The sequence below is a fragment of the Panulirus ornatus genome, chromosome 3, assembly GCF_036320965.1.
Source record: "Panulirus ornatus isolate Po-2019 chromosome 3, ASM3632096v1, whole genome shotgun sequence".
NCBI classification, from domain to species: Eukaryota; Metazoa; Arthropoda; class Malacostraca; order Decapoda; family Palinuridae; genus Panulirus; species Panulirus ornatus.
Genome location: NC_092226.1, coordinates 28,001,045 through 28,024,626, shown reverse-complemented (window position 1 = coordinate 28,024,626; position 23,582 = coordinate 28,001,045). Strand labels below are relative to the sequence as shown.

The following is a 23,582-nucleotide window of genomic DNA, read 5'->3' as shown; positions in this document are numbered from 1 at the left end:
ATGAATAGGAGACGTTGCTGTAGGGAAGATACACTTGAGACAGTTGGAGGGTTGGGGGTATGCGTCATCTGTCAAGCGTAACGAGGAATGATCAGGCGAGAGAGAGAGGGAGGACTGGAGCTTGCTTATGGGAGGGTGAGGCAGTGCGTCCACCCCTCCCCTGCCAGCCGTGCATCTGATGGCCCCATGCACCACTCATGGTGCATCTGTCACCCCACCATCCCTGGTACAGTTGTCATCCCACCATCCCTGGTACAGTTGTCACCCCACCATCCCTGGTACAGTTGTCATCCCACCATCCCTGGTACAGTTGTCAGCTCACCATCCCTGGTACAGTTGTCACCCCACCATCCCTGGTACAGTTGTCAGCCCATCATCCCTGGTACAGTTGTCAGCCCACCATCCCTGGTACAGTTGTCATCCCACCATCCCTGGTACAGTTGTCACCCCACCATCCCTGGTACAGTTGTCACCCCACCATCCCTGGTACAGTTGTCACCCCACCATCCCTGGTACAGTTGTCAGCCCATCATCCCTGGTACAGTTGTCAGCCCACCATCCCTGGTACAGTTGTCATCCCACCATCCCTGGTACAGCTGTCACCCCACCATCCCTGGTACAGTTGTCACCCCATCATCCCTGGTACAGTTGTCACCCCACCATCCCTGGTACAGTTGTCACCCCATCATCCCTGGTACAGTTGTCACCCCACCATCCCTGGTACAGTTGTCACCCCACCATCCCTGGTACAGTTGTCATCCCACCATCCCTGGTACAGTTGTCACCCCACCATCCCTGGTACAGTTGTCACCCCACCATCCCTGGTACAGTTGTCACCCCACCATCCCTGGTACAGTTGTCAGCCCATCATCCCTGGTACAGTTGTCAGCCCACCATCCCTGGTACAGTTGTCATCCCACCATCCCTGGTACAGCTGTCACCCCACCATCCCTGGTACAGTTGTCACCCCATCATCCCTGGTACAGTTGTCACCCCACCATCCCTGGTACAGTTGTCACCCCATCATCCCTGGTACAGTTGTCACCCCACCATCCCTGGTACAGTTGTCACCCCACCATCCCTGGTACAGTTGTCACCCCATCATCCCTGGTACAGTTGTCACCCCACCATCCCTGGTACAGTTGTCACCCCACCATCCCTGGTACAGTTGTCACCCCATCATCCCTGGTACAGTTGTCACCCCACCATCCCTGGTACAGTTGTCACCCCACCATTCCTGGTACAGTTGTCACCCCACCATCCCTGGTACAGTTGTCACCCCACCATCCTTAGTACAGTCGTCAACACACCGTTAGGGCACGAGTGAGGGAGAATCGCCTCTGTATGTCCGTCTCCATCACTGTGTGTGTGTGTGTGTGAGAGAGAGAGAGAGAGAGAGAGAGAGAGAGAGAGAGAGAGAGAGAGAGAGAGAGAGAGAGAGAGAGAGAGAGAGAGAGAGAGACTTTATCATGAAGGCAGGGTTAGCTCGTAGCGCTCACCGCTTGCCTTGCTTGAATAAGAGAGTACAGGGACAAGGAAGCTAAGAATCAGGAAATGGTAAAGTTGCTTGTGTGTGCTAGTAAGGGTATGATCTTGAATATATATATATATATATATATATATATATATATATATATATATATATATATATATATATATATATATATATCCTTTATATGATTTATCCTCTTATTTATCTATCTATCCTTGACAAGATATATATTTTACGGAGAAATGTTTTGCTAAATCCCTTCGCGACAGAAGAATGCGAAACGAGATAAAAAGCTGAAGATCAAAGCGACCACAGAAAAAAGGAAAGATCCTTGGGAGGCAAGATACCTTACAGACCCCTCCGGCAGGTACGACTCCCAAGCACGTTTTCTATCTTATCGGTAACTTTAATGATTCTCGACTAGAGACTTCGATGTTCAATTCTACTTAAAAGACAAAAACCTCAGGAATCTCCTCCTTCACCCTTGATAAATAGGAATGTTTTAAAGCTTGGAACGCAACACACACAGACATACACACACACACACACACACACACACACACACACACACACACAATTTTTTTCCGTCGTCATTCAAGTCAGTCTATGTAAGAAAAACGAAATAATTGTGTCAAAAAAAAAAACTGTCTCTGTGGACCTTGGGAACCTACCAGTGGAGACCTTGAGACTGCCATGCGCGCGCTCCCTCTGACCCGCTCACTTGTGGCGCCTTCTACATTGTGCCTGTCTGTATGTGGAACCTCCCCCTGTGTGAGTGGAATTCTGACTGTCGATGCGACTGTTAGGTTCTGTAACCGTTTGCCTGTGTGACTGTAGCACTGACTGGTGTCGTGAAAAAAAATAATGTCGGTCTATGTGGTCTTTGATCTGTGACTGTCGGTGTGGTCTGTGTTTGGTTTGGTCTGGTTTGGTTTGCGCAATGTTGGTCTGGTTAGGTATGACTGTCAGGCTGGTCTGTGTAAGTGATGGTCTGGTCTGCGTAACTGTTGATCTGGTTATGTATGTGACTGTTGGGTTTGTCTGTGTAACTGTTGATCTGGTCTGTGTGACTGGTGGCTTGGTCTGTGTAACTGTTAGCTTGGTCTATGCAGGTGGTGGCCTGGTCAGTACGACTGTTGGCCTGGTCCGTATGACTGTTGGTATGTCAGTAACGGTACATTTCAGCCAGTGTTACTCGATGTGTGTGGGTAACAGTACCGTACGAGAGACTGGGTCTGTGTCACTGCTGGCACAGGTAACGTACAATCCACGAATCAAACTTCTCTCAGGAATGACCCGGTAATACTAGACAATTTCCTCTTCCTTTATCATCAAAATGTTGAGCAGAGACACGAGACTGGTCCTTTACCACAAGCGGAGTGGAGCGGACACTTGCTTGCCTCACTACACCCTGGAAACACCGTCAGGATAACTGGAATTACTGGATATCTCGGCGGAGGGGAAAAAAAAAATATCTATATATAAAAAAAGAAAACTTGTGCCTTTGGTGCGAGATGCCCAGTGCATAATAGTGATGATGATAACCATAAAGTGGACACATTAGCTGCTGTAAGTCATAACTGGAATCCATCCAACACACAAGAGTGGTACAGGATAATGTGAGCGACCGCACACACCTGCAGTAGGCAAGGTATCTACACCGGTCATCACGGAAGTGAAATGTTTCCTGTCTTCTGAGGTGACGACACGACCCGGCGCATGACGAAGGCAGTGATCATCAGCCCTCCCGTTGGTCGCGCACTCTTACAACCACAAGTCGCCACCAGGTTGTGGTGTAGAATAGTCTTAAGCGGTAGCTTGTGTACGCCAGGCCACACAGGATATCCAGAGTCGTTGCGAATACGGAACAGATTACAGGATCTCAGGATGGACTGTGTCCGGGGTAGGCGGCCACTTCCCCGTCTGACCTTACGTAAGCTGTCCCTGCTTCCGGCTGGAGCGGCGGCACCGGCCTCGCTACTCAACTAGGAACTGATGAAGCCGCCCGCTGCCTCGCTTGGCCAAGTTCTCGTCTCGCATCACGATGTACCTCCAGATTTCCGTCCACCTCTCTCTCTCTCTCTCTCTCTCTCTCTCTCTCTCTCTCTCTCTCTTGCTGTGCTCGCTTCCTTCTCTTCCTGGATCAACCTCTGCTCTTCTGGACCATCTGCTGACTTCCGCATCCTTCCATATCTCTTACTGCAATTCTCACACGTGCCTTTCTTCCAGCAGTTGTCCATAACTAGAATGTTACGCTCTTTGCGATACCATCTCCTCTTACCCACGAGTGGCTCCCGCAGCCTTACGTGTCTGCCGCCACCCCCCAGGGTTCCTCTGGTATGAAGTATTGTCTACCCCCGTGTTCGACTCGTCAGGCTGGATCACAGTCGAATCTCGTCGACCTTAGTAACCTTTTCTGAAATGGCTGACGACGTCAAGGACAGTGGCTAGTGTTCTGCGACCCTCGCCCTGATATTTCCTCCCCACTGGCTGGACTGGTGTCATTCTCATCTCTCAACACGTACAATGACATTATAATGGGGAAAAACTATCTACAGTTGTTACACAGCTTTTGTTTTATGGTTACCGCTCTCAAGCTACCACTGCTAGTCTTCTCTCGCTCGGGACCTGCAAATTGATGGTCCGTCAAATTGGACTGAGGAAGAAAATTTGTAGTTGTTCTTCCATGCTACTTTTCCTGACTCCAGCTTTTTGATAAGCATCACATTGTCGCCTTTCAGTGCTTAACTCGACTTTAACTCGCTAGAAAAAGTAATAATGTTGGTAGTGCAACGTTGTTAAGCTTTATATACGATGTACGTGTTTGAAGTCTAGCATCAGGCTTTTGCAAAAGGTCTCAAGTCCAAGGAAGGCATAGCTTGTCAGAGGCAACAGTACAGAGGCAGTGGGAGAGCGACTCGTCCATGTTGTACGTAAATAGGTACAGGTGAATAGTAGAGTGGCGTAGGCGCAATGAAATAAACCTTTGAGAACAACAAAAGCTAAATTGCTACGTGAAGAACACTGATCATTATATTCCTATGGCGGCTGGAGGGGTGGATTCACAAGGTGGACTGTATGAGTGGGCTGGCGAGCGTCACGTACTGTCCCGGGAGGTCGCACGTCATCCGCTGTGGTCGGCCTGACGACTGGCACCACTGGTCCGCCTCTCCCGACGTCGCACCTCCGATGCACAGACGGCCTGCAGTGATGCACAGACGGCCTGCAGCGATGCACAGACGGCCTGCAGCGATGCACAGACGGCCTGCAATGATGCACAGACGGCCTGCAGTGATGCACAGAGGGCCTGTAGCGTTATGACACCAGTCATGGGTGGGCACGTGATGCAAATAATCGACATGTGTCATATCATCGTGACAACGAAATCATGCTGAACTGTCAAGATGTAAATCACATTGTACAGTCAGTGTGCACAGGCCAGGAGAGCTGCTGGAAGAACATAAGGTAACCAGATCAGTAAGAGTCATTACAGGGACACAATCCAGCAAATAGTTGGATAACATCAAGTCACAACACCTAAGGTTGTTAACTCTTCCTGTAAACCTTTCCTGTATGTAAACTCAAACGCGAGGCTATGAGGTCAAACCCTCGATGTGATAATGGGTAACAAGTCACCTACATACCCTCGTAGTGCCTCACCTACATACCCTCGTAGTGCTCCATCAGCTCATAATTATTCTATGTATAAGAAAGGAATCGAGCAGTAATTTTGATCCAAGGTTCCGGAAAATCACTAATTACGTTATCGGTGCGACAAGAAAAGAGCCATGGCACCTGCCTCCTCGTCCACGCGCCCGCCCGACTTCCGCGTACCACCTGGGTAATTGCACAAGATCAATTTAACTCCATCCTCAACATGTACGGGCGGCTAGCTAGCCTTGCCGACTCGTTATAACGCTTGATGCGGGATACTGCCAGATGCTCTGGGTCGAATAATAAGGCTGAGCCGGGAATAAGCACGAGAGAGCGAGGCCTGGAAGATTAGGAGCAGTCGTTTTACTTGTAAGTGAAGGTGGAGTAAGCGGGGGGGAAATGACAGGAGGCGCAGCAGAGCGGCGCAAGGTCCACATGAGCAGAGGTGAGGTTTTATTCCTGCCTCGCACCTGTGTCCCCGTCCACAAGGTGACGGAAGGTGTTTTCACCGAATTCATCCCACGACAGACTTCACAAACTGGCTCTGAATACTGTTACTGAAGACACTGCTTGAGTGTACCGACCATGTCTCTCCACTGTAGTAAGGAAGGGAGAGAGAGAGAGGAGCTGTGCATGTTAGAAATAAATCCTTCGGTGCATTTGGTGGAGAGATTTAAATCCTTCACTAATACGGCTAACTTAACGGCAATGCACCAGTAGCTGGCACCCATTCTCTCTCCCATCATCAGTTGCATTCAAGGAGGAACGTTTATCCACCGGCCGTTCACACTGAACATCACTCTAATACCGCACTAGCATATGAGTGAAAGTCCAACTCACAACGGTGAGAGGTTATGACTGTATTGCGGCGCCGCTGTAAAGCTAACCCGCTGTCCTTCGCTGGCTGTTTGATAGATTTTACACCGAGATTAACACAAGTGGAGCAGCATACTGACTGGCGATGCCAGACCTCCCCAAGCCTCGGAGGGTGACCATCGAGGAAAATGGGCAACACGAAATTTTGCAAAGAACCTGACGCCCTGTGCCGTTGTTTTGTTTCTACTTTCACCTCAGGTTATCAATCCATCATGATATTTTTTTTCTCCCCACCACACTACCACCCTCGTCAATCCCCTACAACTACGGGAAGCAGTGGAGCGTACCAGACTGGCGTCAAGGATCAACGGAGAGTAAACCATAACCTGGTACGACGTGTGGCTGATGGATAGTTAATTAAGTAGCGACACTCGGCACGACGGGTCGGCCAGCAGGCCAAGTGATCGGGCGGGTGTCGGCTAAGCCGGGTGAAGGCTCCGCATGCCACGACTCCAGCAGCTGCCTCTCCACGAATTTGCAAACTTCGTTTTCTAATATCGTCAGCCACAGCATGAGCAACACAGCGCTGTGAATCTATCTGTACAAAAGCTAACAGAAAGGAGGGATTGCTCGGGGTCGTGTATGAGAGGAGGGAATGTACAGAAGATGGTGATGTGGACTGCCGTGAGAGGATTGTGATCCACAGTACTGACGGTGGACTTGTCGAAGGATGTTAGATGACTGTGATTTTGAGGATGGTGACGTGGCACACTTGTTGACCATGACGTGTGGTTCTGAGCGTCGTAAAGGATACGTTACGTTCAGTAATGACTAGTATCTAAAGCTGTTGCTAATCTGGATATTAGTTACTTTTCCGTCTCTTCTCCAACAAATAGTAACTAATAACTTCTAAAACTAACACAAACTAGTTATACTGAAGACTTGTTTACAGTCTGACAGCTTGAGTTATTATTTCTTTTCGCTAAGTCTCACTGGGAAGAAATGACTAACCTCCGCTTACTTTCTTTCCTTTCAGATCTTGTAGTTTACCTACCAATCACCGTTCTTCTTCCCACGTTTGCCTTCCGATCTCGTTACTCATTGGCCGGGAGGAAGAATTCTGATTGGTCGAGCTTCCGTTTTAGAAGCAGTCGATCCAGATCAAGTGATGGTGAGGGAAGCAATTCACTGGACATCCGGGGCCCCGTGGACCGAGTCCTGAGTGATCAAGTGCGTTACGACCCCAGCCTCCCAGACTACCAGGCCCACGAGTAAGTGTGTTTTCTCTACTTCGCTGACATCAATCTGATACATATAAGCCAATTTCTGTGTCATAATTTGATGGATTATATTGTCTGTTGCCAGGATTCCCACTTCTTGCCCTCCTCATGTCCCAACCAGTCAGGTATGCCTGAATGTCCTCCTCTCCCTGGTCTTGTCCCTCGCCCCACGGATCCCTCTCTCTCACCTCCCTGTCTCTATACACGACTCTCTTAAGCTTTCCCCATATCCTACGTCCCACCGACCTCTCCTTTCCCTAGCATTCGTCCCAGAACCGTATCCCTCCCTGGCACGTGTTCCAGCGACTCTTACTCTCCCTTGGCACGTGTTCCAGCGACTCTTACCCTCCCTTGGCACGTGTTCCAGCGACTCTTACCCTCCCTTGGCACGTGTTCCAGCGACCCTTAACCTCTCTGGCACGTGTTCTAGAGACTCTTACTCCCCCTGGCATGTGTCTCAATGACCCTTAGCCTCCCTTGGCCCGTGTGGTGACCCCGGTGTACCGTCTTGTACCCTCAGAGAGCTGGGGCCGTTGCTCTCCCGGCTTGATGCGTACTTCCACTACCTGCGAGTGCATGACGACAGCTGCCGTATGCGAGCCATCTGCCAGCTGGCCCACGACCCCGCAGCCTACAGCCCCCTCTCACATCTCATTCTCTCGGCCCTTAGGTGAGTACCCGTCACCTCACAGTTTCTTGCTTAGTATATGTGTGTCTCGCTCGCACACCTTCCTCCGAACACGGACTGCCGGATGGCTCCGGACATTGCATTTACACGGTTTGGCAATGATAATGATAATAAGAATTATGATGATGATTATCATTATCATTTATTATCATCATTACTATTATCATTATAATTATCATTATCAGTATCTTAGTAGTAATAATAGTAATACTATCATCATTACTACTACTACTACTACAATAATAATAATGATAATAATGATAATAATAATGATAATGTTATGAAATGATGACAATTCATTAACACATACATAAAAAATAAAACAATGCTATACGTTCTTGCAGCACAATGGTGAGCCAGAGGCGGTCCTGATCATACTGAAAATGATTTCTGGATTTCTACCAGATTTTAACTTTGAGAAATTCCACAAAAAATCTTTATCAGTATGTGTAGGATGTCGATATTATACATGTAACTCACCAGCATCAGAGGCATAGCGTAATTATCATACGTCAGAACACTATAGGTTAACCCTTGTAGGATGATGTTGTTGTGTACAGAAGTGGGTCAGGGAAATGCCAGTTGTACTGTACGGTTCTGAACATTTATGTCTGATATGTTGACTGGAAAGTGTTTGTGTAGAGTCGTGGATGAAAGTCACACGACGGAAAGAGCTCGATATGACAAGTTTAAATGGCAACCAGTGTTGACGAAATTATATATATATATATATATATATATATATATATATATATATATATATATATATATATATATATATATATATTATATATATGTGTGTGTGTGTGTGTGTGTGTGTGTGTGTGTGTGTGTGTGTGTGTGTGTGTGAAATACTCAAAGAAACATAAATCGTATGTGGCATTTAGAGATTTGGAGAAAGCGGATGTTAGGGTTGATAGAGATGCCTTTTGGAAGGTCGTAAGAATATACGGTGTGGGAGGTAAGATACTAGAAGCAGTGAGAAGTTTTTATCAAGGATGTAAGGCATATGTACGAGTAGCAAGAGAGGAGAAGTGAATGGTATACAGTGAAGGTCGGTCTACGGCAGGGGTGAGTGATGTCACCATAGTAGCTCAATTTGTCTATGGATGGGGTGGAGAGGGAGGTAAATGTAAGAGTTTTGGAGAGAGGGGCGAGTATGCTGTGTGTGGGGGACGAGAGGGACTGGGAAGTGAGTCAGTTGTTGTTTGCTGATGATAAAGCACTGGTGGCACCTTCGAATAAGAGACCGCAGAAGTTGGTGACTGCGGTTGAGAGTAAATATGAATTAAAGCAAGGTTATAAGGATTAGCAGGGTTGAGGGAGTGTGAGTGTCAGCGGAGAAAACATGGAGGAAGTGAAGTGTTTTAGATATCGGGGAGTGGACATGGCAGCGAATGGAATATTTAAGCGGAAGTGAGGCATAGGGTAGGGGAGGAGGCGAAAGTTCTAAGAGCTCTGAAGAATGTGTGGAAAGAATGAACGATATCTGGGAGGGGAAAATAGGTATGTATGAAAGCATAATAGTCCTAACAATATCATATGAATGTGAAGCATGGGCTATAGAAAAAGATGTGCGAGGAGGGTGGATGTGGTAGAAATAAAATGTTTGAGGACAATAGGTGGTGTGAGGTGGCTGAAGAGGGTGTGCTGAAACGGTGTGGAAATATGGAGAGAATGAGTGAGGAAAGGTGGATAAAGAGGATATGTGCGTTAGAAGTGGAAGGAATGAGAACAGGGAGATGAAACTGGAGATGGAAGGAAGGAGTGAAAAAGATTTTGAGCGACTGGGTCCTGAACATGCAAGAGGGGTGAAAGGCATGCACGGGATAGAGCGAATTGAACCGATGTGTTATACTGGGGTGGACGTGCAGTCAATGGGGCCTGGCTGTGGATAGGGAGCTATAGTTTTGGTGCATTACACATGAGAACTAGAGAAGGGACATGAGCTGATGTAGCCTTTCCTCGTTTGTTCTTGGCGCTACCTTGCTAACTCGAGAAACGGCGATCAAGTACGGATGGGTACACACACACACACACACATATCTAGCTATCTATCTATCTATCTATACATATATATATATATATATATATATATATATATATATATATATATATATATATATATATATATATATATATATATATATATATATATAAACTGGATTCAAAGTTATCCGTCGTGCTAGTATCACTGAAATTGTGTGGATGGGGTCCTGGAAGGTATTAGATAACTGGAACTAAAGGTTTTCATGTTTGGCACACTTGAAGTCTTCCTGTGGCACGACCAGCAACATCATGATCTACGTCAGGGTTAGCCTATCAAATACGAGGCTTGTTTTCCTGGACGTAAGAGCAGAATGCGCCCCGTGTCTGTGTGATCAGCGTACAGATATTCCACTATCTTAATATGGACCGAGTGTGAACACGAGGAAAAGGGACACCTGCCATCAAACTAATTACCTGCTTGTTGGCCATAGCAACAGGGTGTGGTGAGGTCTGGCGGCCACCACCCTGCACGCTACTGCAATAAATTAGGTCGAGTGAGTAATATATGGAGCGACCGAGCAGCTCCTTCAGTGGGTTATGGATGTGACATTTGCTAAGACAAACTGTATCCCGGTTTCTATAATTACTGTCTTTTCGTCGAGTCCTCAGAGCACTTACGTACCTCAGCTTATACAAACGATGTCTACAACTAATGACATCAAAATGCTTCTGAGGAATTAAAGAATAAGGAAGGAAATGACTCTTTACCACACAGTCCTGAGAAGTGATCAGTGAAGATGTGCACCGCAGGACATGGTGGATCTGAACTTATGATGGTGCTCGGGAAGGGAGTTGACTGATCCCCTTGTAATGCGCGACGATGGACCAAATGAACACAAACACTAGACTAAGAAGATATCTTATACCTCCTCACTCAATGCTGATTTTGGCTGTTACAAGAGAGTAGCGGCCTTCGTACCAACACGCCACTATAATGTGAGGTTTATTCCCATACTTTATAAACGCACGAATGTTAAACGAGTAAATGAATATCAAGATATGAATGGAATCCCCCGAACAAACAGAACCACCATTAGGTCAGCACGGATGAAGGCGTCCCGTCATTAGCATAAGGTTCAAGAGGTGCCACGTACTTCATGCTCCCCAGAGGCAGGGTAAGGGTGGAGGGAGAGGGGCGGTTCTGGGAGGTGGGGGCTGTAAGGCTAGGGTTTTATGTAACCGGCTCGGGACTGAGGGACGGGAGAGGAGGAGGAGGGGGAGGGGGTCCAAGACGGGATATGGGGTGATCATCTAGGGGCGGAGGGGTCCAGGGCTGGCTAGGGGGACGGAGGAGGATGAGCCGGCAGTTTTATCGAGAGGTGACGACGACAGGTGGCGTGGCAGTCTTCAGTTGTACAGCTGGTGACGGGCTGCCCTACTTGTCTACTAAGGCAGGTGGGTCAGGCCTTTTCCACCTGGTTGGCCACACCACACCCTACACTCTGCCTGCCTGGGCACACCACGCCCTTCATGCTACCTGGATGGCCATACCACACCCTACACACTGCCTGGCTGGCCACACCACTCCCTACACCCTGCCTGGAGGCCATACTACACCCTACACCCTGCCTGGCTGGCCACACCACGCCCTTCGCGCTGTCTGACTGGCCACACGCCACCAGACTAAGCAACGCACTGGCCTCCCTAATGGTGTTAGCATAAAACAAGGGAGAAGCTGCCTTGGTCTGACGTGATCCCTGGACGCTGAGGGTCGCATCCTGGTCTCCCGTGGCGTCCATCGGCTAACCTCTCACACTACTATGGACTTTAATACTCGCTTGAGAAGGGAGTTGTGGCAGGTGTACACGACAGCATCTAAGCCCATGGGAATTTAACACCTTGTGCACGATGATACAACCCTTTGAGCAGGCTATCATGCACGCAGGTCGTGCCGTCGTGCTCATGGGTCGTCGCGTCGTGTTCAACGCCAGCAGTAAGAATACAAAATCCCATAACACTCAGGCCAGCAACTCTACTGTGAGGTGCAGGAGAGGTCACCGTAAGTCAGATAGGAACACACAGTAAACAATAACCAGCAGAAAAGGAAGCTGTCTGTATGCTGAACTGTCAACATGAGATGAGCTATGGGTAATGTTGACTCATTCCGGCCATAGCTGCGACACCAGGTGACGATCAACATCCTCTGGGCTCAGCCAACGATCGATGGATGTTTAACGCAGTTGGTGGCAAGGCAGGAAAGTGTGTGTGTGTGTGTGTGTGTGTGTGTGTGTGTGTGTGTGTGTGTGTGTGTGTGTGTAGCAGGTACCCGAAGGAGGGCGGGGGTGTTTGTATAAGGTACCTGAAGGAAGGAGGGGGTTATGTCAGTGGAAGATATCTGATGAAGGGATAGGAAGGGGTGGTAGTGCGGTGGAATATGCATCAGGAGGAGAGAGGAAGGGAAGGGAAGAGGAGGAGGGGTAGGGGTTGGGATGGGAGAGGAGGAGGAGGGAGGAGGGGAATGCTAGTGAAGATCCGGACACGAGGGTAGACGGCCGCGTTGCTCACCTTGAACGTTGAACCGAACGTTCCATCATCAATCCAGTGTACCATTAAGGTCTGCTGCCGTCTCTTCATGTGTAAACTTCCTTCCAGTTGACTCCTTCCTGTCACACTGCTCTTGCTTGATTACCTCTCGACCAGGTAGCCACGGTAACACCAGGCGGTAATGCTATGATCATCAGCGTCCCACGCCGGCCGCTCCGCTACCGTCGTCGCCGATCCCTATTGCGCAAGATCTTCCAGCCCAACCTGTGGGCCGAGTCCTGGCCTCACTGCCTTACCGGAGAGGGTTGGGGTGGCCAGGGTTCGTAAAATTCAGCTAAAAGTTAATTGGACTAGTTTTTATTTAGCTATATTTCGCATCGAATATACATACTTAAGTATACATTCTTACAAAAACAAACTCACACAATATATATATATATATATATATATATATATATATATATATATATATATATATATATATATATATATATATATATATATATATATGGTGGAGGACAGCCTACATGATGTTCCAGCGTAGATGAAGAGTCACGTTTGACGAGTCTTTATTATCGTCAGTTGATGAATGTGGGTGTGGGGGTCTGCGTGGGGGATGGCGGTGGAGGGTGTGGAGTGTCGTGGTGAGTGAGTTGGTGTGGGGACCGGGGCGGGTGGGGCCACAGTAAGGGCAGGTGGTGGTCGTCTCCGTGGCGCCAGTCCCTGCCCACTCCGCCGGCACCATCCTCCAGTCGCCGACTCCCGCTGGTGCCCCGAGCTATACACGTGATGACGTAAGGCTCATGTTCTGTAAGAGCAACTCGAGTGGGTTCCTCACGACAGCTTGTGGCGGTGGAGGGGGCATGCATGTCTGTGAGGGGCGCTACAGGCCCCGAAGGCTCCCACGTCTGCTGGTATGTGACGGGTCGCATTACGACCAGCGATTATGTCAATGTACCAACCAAATTACAACAAGCATGTCTGCTTCGCCAACCTCATCTCTGGTTAGGTTTGGTCCATCCTCGTGGCACAGTTCTTATACCAGCGTTTACTGGATTACCTCGTAGCTGAGCTGACCTTGAGAAACGCACCGAACCTAAACACATGCAACCCAGCCTCATGTATACTGTCTTCCGGTTGCCTGTGGAGGTGTTTGGGGCGATGTTCTTGTTAGGCCAACACCGGCAATGGAAGTCTTTTGTTCCCCCAGGGCCAGAGGAAAGTGTCAGAACGTTGTCATAAAATGCTCAACTAATTATGTTAATTGGTTGGCTCCCACGGCTTGAGGACTATTAACAGCCAAGGTCATTAGATCTAACAACGTTATTTTGTGACTATCTATCGAAACGAATCGAAACACCTGCCTCAAGTGTTCTAAGTAATTATGAAAATATAATAATTCTCAGCGAGTCTATATCATTTGATGGATCTGTCGTTTTCAATACTGTCTCGAAGATATTTCTTTTCGAACTTACCTACGGTCCTTTTCTTACAAAATCAGTCGTTTCTCAGCAAAACTGCATGTATCAGAGAAAAGATATAAAATAAGAAACAGATACTTTTTTATATTTGGACAAGATTTTCTTTTGTGGGGGTGAGGGGAGGCGGATTTTCCTGTGACAAATAGCATGTGATGTCACTGTACTGGACTGAACCTGTGATCATATAGTCCTGGCCTTGAGTGCCACTTGCATCCATGCCTGAAGGCTCAGGAGGAGGTGCGAGCTGGCAATGTCTGCAGCTCACTAGGTGGTGTGTTGTGTGTGTCGTGCGGGACGCCACCGCTCCCGCCTAACCCTCGCCAGAATTATTGATCAAAAAGATAATGCACCAGGGCGGGGCGGGGCAATAGTTCCTGTATTAAGATAGGCATGGGAGGCCTCTGTGGGATCATCCAGTCCCGAGTTGCTAGGGCTTATCCCAGCCAACCAGCAACCGCCACTCAGCCAGACGCCAGCACCTGATGCACGAGGGTCGAGTGTCAGGACGCTCCTTCTCCGCTAACCAGCTGATCAGAGGATAACGATTCTCTTTCTTTTTTGCGTGTGGCTCGTGATTATCAGGAACCCGCTGGCCGCGTCTCGAGGGACAACTTAAAACAACGAAGGTCGTCTGAGCCGGTCAGTCTTGTCGGCCGCCAGAAAAGTGGCGCTACCATGACGTTCCCACCTGATGGTCACGACATGCATCTGTTGGGTTGTCAATCTGGCCGCGGCGCTGCACAACAATTTCTTGCTCTTTTCCCGAGTTACGGTCCTCACTGGAGCCAGGGCTGAGTACCTGCACACACATACTGAGACACTATGGCACTGGGCGCCTCATGTGAACAAGAAGTTAGCTGTGTCTAAATTTCGCTTTTAGTGGTTCAAAGTCAAGGTACACTCAAAGGTTCACCCATCAAGATGATTTCTGAGCCAATGAGCAGAAGAAGACAGAGGTATTCTCATCGGATCCTCTGCTAACACCAACATCAACAACAATATATATCTATCTTGCTCCAGGTTAACTGGATAGAACAGGTAGTGATAAAGATTCCCATCTTCTTGTAGAGACAAGCATACATAACTAGACTCGAGCAACTTGTTTTCAAGCTCTTTTCCTCCAGGAAACCACACAGATCCTCATGCCTTCTACAAGCCTCCCATCTGAAATTTGGTTATAGCAACGAGAAGAGCCAGTCGTCCCAAAGTGGCTGGGCGTGGTGATCACAAGGTCAAATTTTAACACGCACTTGACAACTTGCCACGCGGAAGCACTTGCCACAATCTGGAACATCCAGGTGATCATCGCGCTCCCTTTTCCGCGATGAGACAGAGTGAATACTTAGTGGTCATCTTCTGTCAGGTCGCTGGAGAGACTGACGAGTGGTTAGGGATTGAGTGAAGGAAGGCACGGCGACCACTGACAACACGGCACGCGGTGGACGACGGCAGTATTAGCAAACATGCTGACCTTGCCTGCGTGATGTCCAAGACTAGCACAGAGGACGGCACCCAATAAAGGGACCCACGGCTGTGGCTCCAGCTCAGTCGCTGTACACTGGGACACCATCAGCCGATCTCCTTGGCAGTAGATGCTCCTGATGGGGTAGCATAAGAGGGAGACATGCAGCAGGCCGCTGCACTTGACGCCCCTGGCACTCTGGATCCCAACTCTAACGATATAGTGAAGACTTAGATAGTGTTTAAGAGTGTGTGCTGGTTAGGTTAGGTGCTGACTCACTGCTGACACACCCTGTGGACTGTGGAAGCACAGTGAACACCTTCGACACATCTTCAAAACACCGGGTTAACACCTGACGAAGTAGGAAGCTAAACCCAAGCACAGTCTGGAGAACATCAGCATTTGCTTTGACAGCAGCACTACCTCACCATCGTACACATTCCTTCTCTAGCGACATAACCTCATCCAGGTACACATGCATTCACCAGCAACATGACTTCAACATCTTGCACACCCCGCACTGTCTTTTGCTAGTATAGATCTAGGCCTTTGAGAGCTGGCAACGTAGACTTACTTTAAGATTACCAGTTTGATATATAGCGGGGTGGTTTACATTAGGCCAGCATAATCTAAAAAAAAAAAAAAAAACTCTTCGTACAGATCTACTGTATCTGGTCACCTCTGTTACGTGACTAATGTGATGTTTTTTTTCTGTTTCAGGAAGAGCGAGTCATTCGCCCGGCCGTCAACGTACAGTCCGGCCGTGTTTCGCTTCTTCCGCTACTACTGGGCTGCCGAGAGGGGCGTGGCGGGTGAGGATTGTGGCCACGCCTACTCCCAGTGTCCCGCTGGCCTTGAGGACATCGTCAATATGCATGTGCTCAACTTCTGGCAAAACCTCGCCTCTTACGTGTCCATCAAGCTGAGCGACGAGTGATATCTGGTTCGTCTTGCTGCTTCTTGGTGTCTCCTTGATTCCAGCTTGGTGCCTCTTGGTACCTAACCCCCTCCCTGGTGCCTCCTCCTCCTCCTCCTCCTCCCCTCCACTGTGTGCCGCGCCAGCACACTCAAATGTTACCAGCCAGTCGCTAGTGCCTGGAGGGGGCGGGTCAACCGGGCTCTCCCCCCTCCCCCCCCAACCCCGCCCTCCACCACAACTTGTTACCAGCCAGTCATTACTGCCTTCACAAGGCCCTCTCCCCCTCCTGCAGCGCCCACTGGCCCTCCCTTTCACAAGTTCCAAAAACAGACTCTCGTTCCTTTTAGGTTTTCCCTAAATTCCTGTTACTTAGGGCTTCGATGCAGTCACCGGCCCCTAGTGTGATTTCAAAGCCCTAGTTAAGTTTCCAAGCCCTGGCAGTCCGGATGTATCCCCGGGCCAAAGTACTGAGCCCGAGCGCCACCGAGCCTTGAAGGGGCCCAGCCTAGTGCCGCTCTTAGAAGATCTCCCCACCCGTACGAGGTGTTCTGTGTGACGTGTTTAACCTGTGATATAGTAGTTTATTTTGATGTGTCTGACCCGCCTGTTCACGGCCCCGGCACCTGACCCACCGACTTGTGTTGCTTTGTCCACAGCGGGAGTCTGTGACTCCCCGCCCGACCTAGGGTGTTTTGCTAAGCCTACCTAACTACCTAATCCCGGCCTCTATCCTACCACTTGCACCCCACGCTCGTCCCCTCCCCCTTTGTGTACCTGCTGACATTACCTACTTTTCCAAGGACTTACCCACCGACCAGACCAGGCAATGACCCTCGCCAGTTCCCCCTACACACGTTCATCGTCCGAGCTGACTGAGTGACTGACTGAGTGACTGAGGGACCTTGGCTGAGTCTCTGTATCATCTGTACGACCGAGTGACCTTTTCAACTTTATGAACTTTACTTTGAAATTCAGAATCATTCTGTAAGTTCTGGATACATTCCATGAAAGAGTGGACTAAGTGAATGGACTGTTCAATATTTTTTTCCACCCCCCCCATTTTGTTCTTGATGATGACTGATCAATCCTAGGAATGCAGACCTTTAATTTCTTACTTGCTGAACTCCGGCGACCACTGCAGACTGTGTTCGTTAACGAACAAACTGACCTTGGCGAGTGGCAGTGTGATGCTGCTGGCGGAGTAGGTTAGACACACTCTGTAATATATGACTATTTATTGACTAATGGTTATTTATTTATGAAATGACTTGTTGCAAGACCTTTTTTGTTTGATGATTCCCTCACTCGCCCTCGGAACGAAGTCCTGTACAGCTGATCACTGACACCAAGTCACGTTATTGTTTTGTTACCAAGCCAAGGTTCGAGGGTGGGTGAGACCATTGTGGCGCGTTCTGACATTCTCGCTCCTAACAGACTTTGGCTGCCTGATTTCAGCATATCACTCTGGCGTCTGTGACTACTTCCTCTCCACACTGGTGATGATAACACTTGAAAAGAATACTGACTTAAAGAACTGCTTGGATATCGCCTTGACTGATTGCCTTCGCTTTGGGAGACGTGTATCAAGCATGGACTGATGTGTACACACACTCATGATCTAGTCCACGATAATATACTGAAAGACTGAGCTGGATAGTATGACTGACTGACATGACTGATCTATAGCACTGAACGTTGTCCTTTGACCTGACTGACTTCAACCACGTGAGACAGTGACTGTAGAGTGACAGTCGACTAGTAACTGGACGGTTCCATGACTCAGTGTGTGACTGGACGTTACAGTCAGTCTTTAAGTCATGACTGGACTTTGAAGTATAGATTTATGTTCAGGTCTTACGGGGTTGATCTCTCTAACATCTGCAGGTCTGACGGACTGACTGACTGACTGATCACACTCTGATGCTCACACACGCACATATACATACTCCAGACCTGAGGCATAAACTTAGTGATTTTATGGACCTGATAAACTTACTCACAAGAGTAGTTGGATTTTAAGAGTTTTCTCTCGATATGAAATGCATTAGTTTACACCCAACACGAGGTAAACTCGCGAACCTGTACATTCAGTGTGTCCTATTGTATTCGTCACTTGAAGTGACTGGACGTCTCTCACTTTCACCTAACTGTCAACAACACCATGACTGTACCACGCACTGACACACAGACCAAACTCTTTCACGAGTGAGCAAAGATACGGTTAGGATCATGACTTGGGATGACGATGTCTGGTGATTGATGGCAACCCCTCGACCATATCACCGTAAACTGCTGAACGATCGATCGTACAGTCGACTGACTGACTGACTGACTGACTGACTCAGCGCATGACTGAACTTTAATTTGAATGACGGAATGGTTCGACTGTAAGGCTGACTGAACAACTAGACATTATTTACAAATTCAGTCAAGTATACCTCGTCTGACTGAATGACTGTGTTTCTGTAACTGACTGAGCAAGTTTACATTTGCTTGACCCGTGTAACACAAACCTACACCAGTATATCCGGTCCTACACACCTGACTTCCAGACTGTGCACAACTGTACAACTGACTGAATACACGGATGCAACTGTATACACACATACGACTGACTGTTTACATAAATACAACTGACTGTGTATAGGTTTACAACAAACTGACTGAGTAACGTGTACTACTGACTGTGTAACGTGTACATCTGACTGTGTCACGTGTACTACTGACTGTCACGTGTACTACTGACTATGTAACGTGTACATCTGACCGTGTAACGTGTACATCTGACTGTGTAACGTGTACATCTGACTGCGTAACGTGTACATTTGACTGTGTAACGTGTACATCTGACTGTTCCCATTTCACGACATACTCTACGGACTTGACTTGCCTCTGACGAACTCTACCGCTACTGACACAGCACTTTACCACTCCCGCCCCTTACTGACTTTCCATTCGTACACGATCATGGCTCAGCATCCATCTCCTACTGACTCTGCTGACTCTACATGACTAACTTAAACTTCAGTGATGTGTTGGCGTGTGCGTCTGACATTCCCTGACAATATGTTGCTGACAAGTGACGGCACCCGAGGCTGACACTCCGTCTGACGAACACGATCTGCTGACGTCCAATTTTCCACGTTTGTCTGACAGCTGTTCTGACGGCCTTCATGACCAGGCCGTCATGAGAGCTTGCATAACCTTCTCCCAGCCACAGTAAGGCCCCCACCTGCTGGTCTCTGTGACATTCAGCAAACTCGTTTAGACTTCGGCTGGCTCACGGATTGACCTTTCTCAGTCATATCAGGCGAGCTTTGGCCTTTCCTGTCATGTCAGGCAAGGTAAGACCTTTTCTGTCATGTCAGGTAAGGTCAGACCTTTCCAGTCATGTTAGGTGAGATAGGCCTTTCCATGTGTCAGATGAGCTAAGACCTTCAGACGACCTTTGACCTCTCCTGTCATGTCATGGGAGGTATGACCTTTCCAGTCATGTCATGGGAGGTATGACCTTTCCAGTCATGTCAGACATGGCAACGACTTTTCTGTCAAGACGGCGGGACAAGACGAAGACATTATAAGTGATATCATCCCTTGATATGAGGGAGAAGAAGACATGAACACCATAAAATGACTCAGTGACATGACCAATAAAGAGACATGACCACCATCGGTTGATGAATGTATACATCATACGAAAGACTAACACACATCAACAGAACTACATGACTAATCATCAAGACGTTGATAACAACACTATATGACTGATTAAAAGGGATTATCAACACCAATTGACTGATTAAATAATTTCATCTACACATATGACTGATTAAATAGTTTCATCTACACATATGACTGATTGAATAGTTTCATCTGCACATATGACTGATTAAATAGTTTCATCTACACATGATTGATCAAATAATTTCATCTACACATATGACTGATTATAGGACATTATCAGCACATATGACTGACTGCAAGACCATCAATACCATATGACTGATCACAAGAAATTATGAACATCTTATGACTGATTACAAGTCAATTTCATCACCATATGACTCAATATAAGACAATATCAACACCACATGACTGATTACAATTGCAAAATGATCAATTGTCCGGTTACAAAATGTGCTCAACATCAATTTACAGATTAGATGTTTCAAACATCACATGACATCACATGGCATGACTGCCTTACCCATTACATGACTGATAACAAGACTCCTTCATGATCCTATCAGCAGTTACGAATTACTGCCAACATCACCTGACCATACACATGTCTTAAATCATATGACCAACAATAACATCTTCATCAGACTAGATCCAGCTAAGCCACGACATCCCTCCTGCATGACTTCAATGAAAACTGACGTGAGCCAACTACACAACTGACACATACCCAGTGACATGACTGTATGAGGTGATATGACATGAGAACCCAAATGAGTTACCAATCTTACGTGTTAAGTTAATGATAGCTGAAGCGGCGCAGACAGACACAATGACATGATGAATACGACAGACAGAACTGACAAGACATGAACACCATGTTGGCTCGGCAACTACAGCTGTCTCGTGATGACTTGACAACCACTACAGCTGCCTCATGACGACTTGACAACCACTACAGCTGTCTCATGACGACTTGACAACCACTACAGCTGTATCGTGACGACCTTGACAACCACTACAGCTGCCTCATGACGACTTGACAACCACTACAGCTGTATCGTGACGAACTTGACAACCACTACAGCTGTATCGTGACGACCTTGACAACCACTACAGCTGTCTCATGACGAACTTGACAACCACTACAGCTGTATCGTGACAACATGATGAAAGAACCCCAATAACAACACTGATATGACACCGTGAACGACTTGGTATGAACTAGAGCGATGCCACAGATGAAGGAAGCGACGTGAGTGCGTGATAAAGGACGTCGTAAGGGAAGTCAAGACATGATAGTGCTATGTCAGCTCGCACATGACGAGAGTAACTTGGTCGGACTGGCAGAACTGAAGCTGACGGGTCTCTCCTACTCTTCCAAACCTTACAACAATGTAGGCTACTGGCCAACTAACTGGTGGACCAAACCTGACATTCCCTGACAACCTGGCCATATTCGTCGTCAGCCTGAGTGGCCAATCCCTCCCTCCCACACACACACACACACACACAGACACACACACACGCACACACACACACACACACACTCCAGACACCTGAGACACAGCAGCACTGACAACCACGACGACTTCCCCATATGATCATGATTTTCCTTCTGACATCATGACGGATGTCGGTGGAAGTGTGGCAGCGGTGGCAGGCCCGTGTTCCGTCGTAATAGGTCGCTAGGTCAAGTACAAGTGAAGCATATCCTGAGATGAGTCCGACGAATGTGGGCCTTAGGCCTCCTGTCTGTAAGGTTCCATCTCGTTCAGTACACAAGGTAGCACCAATCCCCTGTATTAGTAGTTAAGAGAAAACTGCATTTACTGAACAATGTCCTGGGAACGTTACCAACGTTGCCACCGCTAGTGAGGAATGCCCTGGGAACGTTACCAACGTTACCAACGTTGCCACCGCTAGTGAGGAATGCCCTGGGAACGTTACCAACGTTGCTACTGCTAGTGAGGAATGCCCTGGGAACGTTACCAACGTTGCCACCGCTAGTGAGGAATGCCCTGGGAACGTTACCAACGTTACCAACGTTGCCACCGCTAGTGAGGAATGCCCTGGGAACGTTACCAACGTTACCAACGTTGCCACCGCTAGTGAGGAATGCCCTGGGAACGTTACCAACGTTGCTACTGCTAGTGAGGAATGCCCTGGGAACGTTAACAACGTTGCCAACGTTGCCACCGCTAGTGAGGAATGCCCTGGGAACGTTAACAACGTTGCCAACGTTGCCACCGCTAGTGAGGAATGCCCTGGGAACGTTACCAACGTTACCAACGTTGCCACCGCTAGTGAGGAATGCCCTGGGAACGTTACCAACGTTACATAGTTACCGAAACAAAAAAAAAGTCCTAGAAACGTTACCAACGTTGCAGTTACCGAAGAATGTCCTGGGAACGTTGCAAAGTGAGCCAGTTCATCTTAGGAAAAATAAGAAAAAAAAAGAGGTTAGTAAAGTCCTTCTGTGGGGATCTTCCACCATTGTTACAAGAGAGTCGAGAGACTAGATGCCTTACGACGTGTGCCTATTAGGTCTAAAATCTCGGGCTGGCTACGTGTCAAAGTCCCTGTGTCTGTGTGTAAATCAAATATAATTGTTATTTTCAGAGAATTATGATACATGGTATTTTTGTAGCAGATAAAGGTCATGTAATATGTTTATTATATCGGGTGGGCGCCAGAAACATAGGCAGGTAATGTTTCCTTTCTTGTTAGTTTTTTCCGAATAATTTGACCAAGGATAGCCATTAGGACCATGTCTTGTATTGTAATGATGTTATAGTAATCATAGTCGCCCCTGGTCCCATGTTATATATATATATATATATGTGTGTATGTGTGTGTGTGTGTGTGTGTGTGTGTGTGTGTGTGTGTGTGTGTGTACACTGGCACAATATGCTTATTGTGCTCAGCTCCCATCTTGCTGTCTCTGGCGCCCAGTCATATGAATAAATGCGATATAAGACAAACATCTGTGTCTCTGTAACCTAACTCCCTCCTGGTGAGTGTCAGCAGCCAGGTGTTGCCTGGCTACGTATACAACAGTGGTGTCAGCAGGACCTGCAGGACGGGCCGCTGCAGTACTGACCCACGACTGCACCCGTCGTAGTGTCTGTCCAGCAAAATCTCTTGAAACAGAATTTTGCCAGTTTGTGATATATGATCCTTACATACCATCCTCTGTTACACTAGACAGGAAACGAACTTCACTGTCTTTTAAGGGAATATATAAACAATACACTTCATCGTATCATCTCTTCAGTAGTCGATGGTTTGATCAGTTTGTGCAACACATACAGTTTCATACCATCCGTTGCTACGTACATGAAGACAACAGATGTCCTCACGTCAGACTACATTGTGGACATCGTAAAGGTTCAGCGTGTGCTGCAATCTGCTCACAAATACATTTGGTATAACCTGAAAATGTTGTTATACTTGACACGCCAGCCGTAGGACGAGGCCATCCCCTTGGCCCTGTCAGTACCACAGTCAAGGGGTCAAATCCTCGGCTTCACCAACGAAATCGTAAACTCTGTTCGTGCGTCACGTGACAGGCTC

At 47.8% G+C, this 23,582-nt stretch overlaps 1 protein-coding gene across 1 annotated transcript in view; it reads left to right on the top strand.

The window, feature by feature from the left end:
* The window catches only part of LOC139761590 (uncharacterized), a 28,002-nt gene extending 5,012 nt beyond the window's left edge, over positions 1-22,990 (top strand). Inside the window, exons 2-4 of the mRNA XM_071685852.1 lie at positions 6,999-7,233; positions 7,763-7,912; positions 16,127-22,990. Of these exons, the coding sequence (XP_071541953.1) occupies positions 6,999-7,233; positions 7,763-7,912; positions 16,127-16,343 (602 nt within the window). The 3' untranslated portion in view covers positions 16,344-22,990. The remainder of the gene's footprint in view (positions 1-6,998; positions 7,234-7,762; positions 7,913-16,126) is intronic.
* The last annotated feature ends 592 nt before the right edge of the window (positions 22,991-23,582 follow it).